Source organism: Sus scrofa, chromosome 5 (genome assembly GCF_000003025.6).
Source record: "Sus scrofa isolate TJ Tabasco breed Duroc chromosome 5, Sscrofa11.1, whole genome shotgun sequence".
NCBI lineage: Eukaryota > Metazoa > Chordata > Mammalia > Artiodactyla > Suidae > Sus > Sus scrofa.
Window position 1 is genome coordinate 46,851,451 of NC_010447.5, and position 10,204 is coordinate 46,861,654.

Consider the following 10,204-nt stretch of genomic DNA (forward strand, 5'->3'; position numbering starts at 1 on the left):
AATAGGCACAGGATCCCTTGAAAGCATGGAAGGTCATAATCCTAGTCTGAAAACCTTCCTCTATAGTACACTCTTTTTCCTCAATTCATGACTTGTATAGAGATGTCAAGGTTAAATTAAAAAAACAAAAACAAAACATAGGTAATAAAGGTCTATAAACAAAATATCTTAACATACTAGTTGGTTTTGTCTTCTGCCTCCTGACCAGATAGGCAAAGAACCAGGTCCACTATTATAATGGCAAGGTAGTCAGTCTGTCAGAACTTACTATGGAAAATTTCAAATGTACATGACAGTAGAACAAATAGTTACCTATTACCCACCTTCAACAGTTATCAGTTCATGGCAGATCTCATTTCATATATATCCACGTCCATTCCCATCACACCACCATGCTCCATCTCCCCCATGGGAATATTTTGAAGCCAATTCTTTTTTTTTTTTTTTTTTAGGGCTGCACCCTTGGCATACAGCAGTTCCTAGTCTAGGGGTCGAATCAGAGCTGCAGCTGCCGGCCTACGCCACAGCATCGTGGGATTTGAATTGCATCCGTGACCTACACCACAGCTCACAGCAATGCCAGATCCTTAACCTACTGAGCAAGGGCAGGGATTGAACCTGTGTCCTCATAGATACTAGTCAGATTTGTTTCCACTGAGCCACAACAGGAACTCCTGAAGCCAATTCTATAAATTGTATTATTTCATTCATAAATGAACAGAACACTTTTATTCTTTTTGGCCTTAGAAGTTCACTTCTTCCTTTGGGCTGCTAAGATTCTGACACAGAATTGTCTTGCTTTAAGAAGAGCAGCAAAGAGTATTCTCATTCACATCCCACTGATCTTCAAGTTATGATACTCAAAATAAGCTTGGAGTTGAGTTCCTAACTTAAGTACATTTCTACAGTATGTAAACTAGGGAACAAATACTAGTAGATTGCTTACTCTTATTTGTTACATGAAATAGTATTTTGTACAGATCTTTAGAAATTAAAATTGTGAAATATCTTCCAAAGATTGCATTACTTTTTTTATTTTACCTTCTTAAATTGTCCTTTTTTTTTTTTTTTTTTGCAGTTTTAGCTCCATTTTTCAGCTGACTACCTCACTGAATTACTACACTATAAGGAAGGAAAAGGAAAACTTGTATTTAAATTCATTAAGTTCTCTTAGCTGATTTTAGCCCAAGGTTTAGCTTCTGATTAGTTTCTGGGTTTATGTTGTGAGAACAGGTGTCTTTTACTAAAACTGAGATGCAGAGTCTAGTATAGTTGAACCATTTAGATTGCTAAGAATTTCAACTTTAAGTTTTTATCATTTATCCCTCAAAGATTAAAAGGAATCTTAGAACGTGGAAAAGAAGAGTTGGCTGAAGCTGAGATTATCAAAGATTCACCTGATTCCCCAGAACCTCCAAATAAAAAGCCTCTTGTTGAGATGGATGAAACTCCACCAATAGAAAAGTCAAAAGGTAAGCTAGAACTGAGGTAATTGTATTTGGAAAAAGTTTTCCAGTTTAGTTCTGTTGCACGTTGTCGTTTCATGTGAGTGAGGAAGAGCTACTCACTGGTCCTGATGTTGTATAGGAGGCCTTTTGTTCACAGCCTTAGAAAATATAGGCAGTGAATATATTCGTTAGCTTAAAGGAAACTTTAAACTTAGGGGACTTAGGGAAAGATCTTATATCACCCATTTATTGATAAATTAAAATATCATGTGAATGAGTTTCAGTAAAAGTATCGTAAACAACATATATAAATTTTTTTTGATCACGCCTGCCAGCATGCCGAAGTTCCCATGCCAGGGCTCGAACCTGCCCCACAGCAGTGACCTGAGCCATAGCAGTGATAACCCTGAGTCCTGAAACTGCCAAGCCAACAGGGAATTCCTATATTTTTATTGTACAGACTTTTATGTTTTATTTGTGGGATTAAAAGCTTAATTTCCTCTTGAGGAATTCTAGGCATCAAAGATATGATTTGGGTTTGGGCTCTTGAAATAATTGTAGGCCTTAGTTATCTTGATGATAAACTAAATTCAGTTTTTTTAGGATAAATGGGAAATAGGATAATAAGGAACTGAATTCTTTTTTTTTTTTTTTTTTTTTGCTTTTTAGGGCCACACCCATGGCATATGTAGGTTCCCACGCTAGGGGTTGAATCGGAGCTACAGCTGCCTGCCACAGCCACAGCCACAGCAATGCAGGATCCCAAGCCGAGTCTGCGACCTACACCATAGCTTACAGCAATGCCGGATCCTTAACCCACTGAGTGAGGCCAGGGATCGAATCCAAAACTTCATGGTTCCTGGTCAGATCCGTTTCTACTGTGCCACAGTGGGAACTCCAGAACTGAATTCTTATCACTGTGCCTTTATTAGTACAGTATGACCTCAGGGCTGGCCAGGTTATAGTTATTGACAGCTCATCCTAGGGAAAAAGTAGGCTTGTTTGTTTTTTATATATATACTGCTGATGTAGTATACATTTTGATACATGGTAATATTCTCCAGTTCACTGATTTCTTTAAAATCAGAAATAAGGGTAATCTCAACATATTTGTGTTTCAGGCATTTGCCAGGTTACTTGGAAAATTATAGGATTAAATAAATGTCTCGATAAATTATCCTTTTACTCGCGTGCCGCTATTGATTGGGATGCAGTTAATACAGGTTTAGTCTAAGCAGTGCTTCAACATTGTTTGGAAACTAGAACTCCAAAAAGTATTATTTATAGTAGCAAAAAGTTATAAGAACTGAAACACATTATTAGTAAGGGAGTGACTCAGATGATGATGTTTCCACAGGGTGGAATGTATAAAGCCCCAGAATAACTATTGTCACAAATGCCTACTCTTCCCTATTGCTAAAGTATATTGTTCTGGTTTTTACTTAAGTCACTCCTTTTCCAGGAAAGACTTCCCTGACCTCCTTTCATAATTAAGTTTGATGCTTCTTCTTTGTGTTTCCATTATATCCCAGGATTGGTAGTGTGGTAGCACTTAGAGTTCTGCATTGACATTGCTTATTGACAGCTTGCCTCTGCTATTCTTTTGAGACATTTTTTTTTCAGCCACACCCATGGCATATGGAAATGTCCAGCCAAAGGATTGAACCCGCAACTCAGTCTTGAGCTATGCCACAGCAACACCAGAGCCGAGTCGCATCTGTGACCTATGCTGTAGCTTGTGGCAACACTGGATCCTTAACCCACTGAGTGAGGCCTGGGATCGAACCTGCATCCTCACAGAGACAATGTCGGGTCCTTAACCCATCAAGCCACAAGGGGAACTCTGTCCAATTTGTTTTAAAAGAAGTTTTTTGTACACATATGCCCTAGCATGTCACTTAGATGAAATATCAACTACGATTCAATGAAGTAGATCCCTGAAGTTTTTCACCCTGGAAACACTGTATGGAGTGGCCCATAAAAGCAGCAACTTGACTACAAATCACTCATGTAACTTTCCATTCAAGATTGGTACTTAGAACTTGTTTGTTTTTTCTTTCATTCTATTTTACACCCTGAGTCGCATATCTCTTCTCTCTCTCTTTTTTTTTTTTTTTTTTTTTTTGGTCTCTTTAGGGCTGCACCCTCAGTATATGAAAGTTCCCAGGCTAGGGGTTGAGTCAGAGCTGCAGCTGCCGGCCTACTGCACAGCCACAGCAACACCAGATCCGAGCCACATTTGTGACCCACACCTCAGCTCACAGCAGCAACAGATCCTTAACCCACTGAACAAGGCCAGGGGTTGAACCCGCATCCTCATGGATACTAGTCGGGTTCTTAACCCACTGAACCACAGTGGGTACTCCCATATGACTCTTCTGATCAGCAGTTTTATACAAGTCTTTTATTGTACCTTGATTTCATCTGCTTTGGAAAATAACTTCCTAGGATCTTCCAAAGTGAATTTTGTGCCTGCCGTGTAGTCTGCATGGAAGGTTGGACTCTTCCATATGTGCCCTATAGATTTGGTGAAAATCTGTTCACCTGTCTTTGTGTGATGCCGTAATAGAAAAACCAAAGTGTAATTTTATTAATATAGATTGGCACTGAAAAAAACAAAATATATATAGTTGTTGGTGCAGTAATATCGCAGGTGATTTTATTCCCTCTTTCTATGTTATGCTATTTTCTAAGTTTTATCTAATGAACACGTATTAGTTTTATAATTAGAAAAAGATTTTTTAGGGAGTTCTTTTTGTGGCTGAGTGAGTTAAGACCCCGACTAATATCCATGAGGATGCGAATTCAATCTCTGGCCTCCCTCACTGGGTCAAGGATCTGGCGTTGCCATGAACTGTGGTGTAGGTCATAGACGTAGCTCAGATCCCACACTGCTGTGGCTGTGGTGTAGGCTGCCAGCTGCAGCTCTGATTCAACCCCTAGCCTGGGAACTTCCATATGCCACAGGTGCAGCCCTAAAAAGCAAAAGGCAAGAAAAAGATTCTTTATTTAAATTTTTTGGGAACGTTTATAAGCAGTAATCTTAACTTTTTGGTATACAGTTCTATGGATTTAGGCCTTGTTTACAATTGTGTGACAACCAACACCACAATCAGATGTAGCATAGTTTCTTCACCCCAAAAGATTCTCTTGTACTACCCTTTTGTACTCATCCTACACTCCCCTGCCCCTAATCTCTCATAACCACTAATGTGTTTTTTCCCCCATAATTGTGCCTTTTCCAGAATGCCATAATCATAAAATGTGTTGCCTTAAGTCCCATAGCGTAATGCATTTGTTACTCATCTGTGTTGTATGTTTATCAGTAGTTTTTTTTTTTTCTCATAATACTGTACATGACTGAATTTATTAGAAACTCATTTTCCCAAGTGGCTGTACTGTGAGCATTTCCACCAGCAATTAATAAGCATTCTGGTTGTTCTGCATCCTCAACAGCACTTGGTATTGTCAGGATTTTTTTTTTTCCTCTTCTAATATGTATGTGGTAGTATTTCCCTGGGGTTTTAATTTACATTTTCTCTCATGACTAATGATGGCAAGCCTGTCTTCATTTGCTTATTGGCCATCTGTATGTCTTCTCTGATAAAGGGTCCATTCAAATATTTCTCTCATTTTGGGGAGTTCCCGTTGTGGTGCAGCAGAAATGAATCCAACTAGTATCCATGAGGATGCAGGTTTGATCCCTGGCCTCGCTCAGTAGGTTAAGGATCTGGCGTTGCCATGAGCGAGCTGTGGTGTAGAATGCAGATGTGGCTCGGATCTGGCATTGCTGTGGCTGTGATGTAGGCCAACAGCTACAGCTCCCATTCAACCCCTAGCTTGGGAACTTACATATGCCATGAGTGTGGCTCTAAAAAGCAAAATAAATAAATAAATAAATAAATAAATTTTTTTGCTCATTTTTAAATGGGTTGTTTGGGGTTTTTTTATTTTTGAATTTTCAGAATTTTTAGTTTATTCAGGATACAAATCTTATGTTGGATATGTGATTTGCAGATGTTTTCTCCAGGTCTGTGGATTGTTCTCCTCTTTGTAGTGACCTTTGCAGACCAGAAGTTTCTGATTTTGATGAAGTTTAACACCTAAATTTTTCTTTTATGATTATGCTTTTGGTGTTATATGTAAGAAATCTTTGTGTAACCCAAAGTCATAAAGATTTATTCCTATGTTTTCTTTTAGGAGTGCTATAATTTTATTTTTTTAAATTTATATTGAAGTATTATTGATGTACAGTATTGTGTAAGTTACAGAGTCTGCTTCTTTTTGGTTATATTCACTCATTTGTTGTATTTTTTACATTCCACATATAAGTAATATTACACAGCATTTGTCTTTTTCTATCTGACTTCTTCACTTAACATAATAGCCTCCAAATCCATCCATGCTGTTGCAGATTGTGTTCATTCTTTTTATGGCTGAGTGGTATTCCATTGTATGTATGTACCACATCTTCATCCATTCCATCTGCTGGGGACACTTAGGTTGCTTTCGTATCTTGTCAACTGTAAATAATGCTGCTATTGGTTGCGTGCATCTTTTTGAGTTCGTGGTTTTTTTTGTTTTGTTTTTTTCTTTCGGATACATGCCCAGAAGTAGAATTGCTAGGTCATATGGTAGTTCTGTTTTTAGATGTTTGAGTATTTTCCATAGTGGCTGTACCAATTTGCTTTCTTGCCATTAGTGCATGAGGATTCCCTTTTCTCTACATCCTCACCAACATGGATCTGTGTTCTTTTTGATGATAGTCATTCTGACAGGTGTGAAGTGATACCTCATTGCAGTTTGGATTTGTATTTTGATGATTAATAATGTTGAATGTCTTTTCATGTACCTGTTGGCTATCTGCATTCCCTTTTTGGAAAAATGTCTGTTCAGGTCTTCTGCCCATTTTTTAGTTGAGTTGTTCGTTTTTTTGATGTTGAGTTGTATGAGTTGTTCATGTATTTTGGATATTAACCCCTTATTGGTTATATCATTTGCAAATATTTTATCCCATTCAGTAGGGATAATACTAACTTTTTGTATTGTTTTTGTTTGTTTATTGTTTTCTTTTTTTGCCACAGCATGCAGTGGCTTGATGTGGGATTTCAGTTCCCAGGCCAGGCTTTGCATCTGGGCTGCAGCACTGAAAGCACTGAGTCCTAACCATTGGACAACCAGGGAACTCTCTCTCTTTTTGTATTGTTGATAGTTTCATTTACTGTGAAAAATTGAAGTTTAATTAGGTCCCATTTCTTTATTTTTGCTTTTATTTATTTTGCTTTAGGAGATAGTTCATTAAAAATGTTTGTATCAAAGAAGGTTCTGCCCATGTTTTCCTCTGGTAATTTTATGGTTAGCAGTCTTACTATATTTTCATTTTTAATCCATTTTGAGTTTATTTTTGTATATGGTGTTAGAGAACATTTTTTGCCTTTTCATATGGTACAGAAAAGAGTTAACCATAGCAGTCCTGAGGCTGTTATCATTCGAAAAGCCTGTTTGCAAGTTTGGCCCTTGACATCTGGGACTATGGCTTTTGATACAGTGCTCAAATAATGAAGTTATTTTGCCGTATATCTGAACTGCACACCTGCTCTCCTTCTGGGAGTCTGGAATTTTGGAAGTTGTAGTTAAGCAGAGAATGTCTACGTGACCAGCCCTCATAAAAACCTTGAACTCTTTTGAGTCTTAAAGGTTCTTTTCTGGCAGAAATATTGTACACACATGGCTGCATTTTATGGCTGGAGCGAATATGCTGTCTGTGTGAACCCTCACCAGAGGGAGAGAGCATGGAAAGCCTGCAGATGGATTCCTCTGGTCTTTGCCTAATGTGTCTCCCCCGTTTCCACCCCACCTCGCATCCCCCACACTGGTCTGGCTATGTGTCCTTACTGCGCTACTGTACTGATCCTTAGCTCTGTCTGTGACTTTATGCTTAGTCATTTGAGTCCTTCCAGTAAATCACTGAGCTCGTAGGTGATCTGGGGATCCCTGAATACATATAAATTTTAGAGTAAAGGGAAGATGATATTGCTTAAATTGTATAAAACAATAGAATTAAGGTTAAATTTGTAAATTTTGAAGTAATGAATTATTCTACTTTTTTTTCCCTCTTCTTTCAAATATGACACCAGGGCCAGTGTCCTTATTATCCTTATGGAGTAATAGAATCAATACTGCCAATTCCAGAAAACATCAGGAGTTTGCTGGACGTCTGAACTCTGTTAATAACAGAGCTGAGTTATATCAACATCTTAAAGAGGAAAATGGGTTTGTACTATTTATTGTGGACTTTAGTTGTGTTAATTGCTTTATTTAAAAAAAAATTATTGGAATATAGTTGACCTACAAAGCTGTGTTAATTTCAGGCGTATAGCAAAGTAAATCAGCTATACATATCAATTCCTTTTCAAATTCTTTTCTCATATAGGTTATTCCATAGTATTGAGTAAGTTTCTCTGGGTTATACATTAGGTCCTTGTTTACTACCATATAAATATAGTAGTGTTTATATACCAATCCCAACCCCCTAATTTATCCCTCCCCAATTGCCTTATTATTGTAAGTCTACAAAAATAAATACTGCTTGTTTGTTATGTTCAATAATTTCTTTTTTACTGATATTATGAACATTACCTATAAAGAGAAAAAAATTACCTTTTTGGATTCTTGCTGCTTGTAAAAGGCCTGAAATTATTGATTATAACTGTGAATGTTCAGTAAACATCATAGATGGAAAAACCATAGAGAAATCTTAGTGTATAATACTATATCTTGTATAAAATAACAGGAAAAAAATATTTTCCTAGTAAGTAATACAGTATTAGGAATGTTGATTTTAATTGAATAAACCAAAAATCTAAAAATAAAGATTTACTAAAACAAATCTAAAATAATTTACATGTAATTTTAATCTCTTGTTAGAAGAAAGTCTCTTAAAAATGTATTGATAAAGGAATTCTTTAATGATAAAGGAAATACATCCTTGACTAAATGGTAGAGATTTTTTTCCTTAGTTTTGCTTGGAGGGATACAGTGAAAAAAAAAAAATCAGTGGCCTTTGAAATGAAAGCTTAGAAAAGTCATGTAATCTCTCTAGGCCTTCCTCAATTTTCACTCATTTGCAGAATGAGGAAATGAAACCAACCAAGAGAATGCTAACTTTAGTTTGCTAAAGTGCATACATTTTTCTATTTTCTGAATATATTAGATGTTTAATTTCATTTGAAAGGTGGATAAGGAGAAAAATATGGATAGTTAATGAATGTTTTGATTTACAAACTCATTTTTTTCCTCCTGTTTTGCAGAATGGAGACAACAGAAAATGGAAAAGCCAGCCGGCAGTGAAGAGTGACTTAACAATTAAATTTAGTATATCGCATAAATATTTTGGATGGAATTTGATATAAGTACTTTTACAGCAAGATTGTACAGTTATGTTGCCTGGACTGGTTTTTACATTTTTAAAATATTTCAACTAACTTTATCTTTTTTGTATTAATTGTAAAATTGGCACATATGTCAAAAATATACATTTGTCCTTCCAAATTAAACAAATTTATTTTATGGTAAAGGGTATTCCCTCTGGAAATGTTTTTTAAAAAATTCATAGGCTTCTCTTTGCCAAATAAAACTATTAAAATATCTGAAATGCAAGATATTGTGTATTCCTTTAGGAAAAAGATATTATTGATATAATGACTGACAACTGGGAAATTTTTAAGCAATTTTAACAGATTCTGGATAAGAATATAAAATATTCCCTATTAATCTGCAACATATGCAGTGCTTTTCCAAAAACAATGTTGTTTTTTATTTTGTATTTTAAATTATTTTGTGTGTGTGTTGCCCATTTAAAAGCAGAGTTTTCAGGTCATTTGGGTAAATTTATATTTACCTATATTGGATGATTTAATATATTTTTTCTCAAAAACTTACTCTCCATTAACTTTTCATATTGAAAGAGAAACATGAAGGAGATTGCTTAGCAGATGTAGGAGAGAGAAGAGTTACTGTGTTATTATTTTAATCCCTGAATAGAATCTTGGTCACTTCATCTCAGAAATGTCATGGTTTATGGTGTATATTTGGTGAGTCTTCCTCCTGTGCTTCTAGAATCTCATAACATGTTGCACAAAACATGTTATTTCAATGTTGAATGTTAATTCCAGGCATGTCAGTTTTCCTGGAGGATTTATTAGAGAAGGGGAAAAGCTCTTTAAATATTTTCTATTTAGAAAAAATAACTGGTGGCTGAACAAGTGTTCAACAGGCTCCCTTGTCAGTCCAGTGAAATTTACATTGTTCTCTTTTATCAACTCCTTTCTCAGTCTCAGCCTTGCATCTCCCCTCTTCCCCTACGCTAGAGCTGCTTTTATTCCTTACCACTGTGTTTAGGTATACACCACTCAAAAGCAAAAGCAGGCCTAGTTAGCACCTAGACTTGTAGGATTTGAGCAGCTGTAACCCAGTACTGAATTACTGGATCATATTTACTTGTGGTTGAGTTCTGACCTTTTGTGTCTTATTTTTGATACACATTCAGCTTGTACCAAGTTGGGGTCCCTGGTTTCCTTCTTTCTTTTCTTTTCTTTTCTTTCTTTCTTTCTTTCTTTATTTTTGCTTTTTAGGGTTGCACCTGCAGCATATGGAAGTTACGAGGCTAGGAGTCGAATCGGAGCTGCAGCTGCTGACCTACACGATAGCCACAGCAACAGCAGATTCGGGCCCCACCTGCGACCTGCACCGCAGCT

General features: G+C 36.5%; 1 protein-coding gene across 5 annotated transcripts in view; it reads left to right on the forward strand.

The window, feature by feature from the left end:
* INTS13 (integrator complex subunit 13) overlaps nucleotides 1–9,102 on the forward strand; it is a 36,807-nt gene extending 27,705 nt beyond the window's left edge. For 4 of the 5 annotated variants that reach the window (XM_021090954.1, XM_021090952.1, XM_021090951.1 and 1 more), the window contains exons 15-17: nucleotides 1,333–1,472; nucleotides 7,586–7,721; nucleotides 8,759–9,102. In XM_021090954.1, the coding sequence (XP_020946613.1) occupies nucleotides 1,333–1,472; nucleotides 7,586–7,721; nucleotides 8,759–8,798 (316 nt within the window). In that variant the 3' untranslated portion in view covers nucleotides 8,799–9,102. 5 annotated transcript variants of the gene reach the window in all.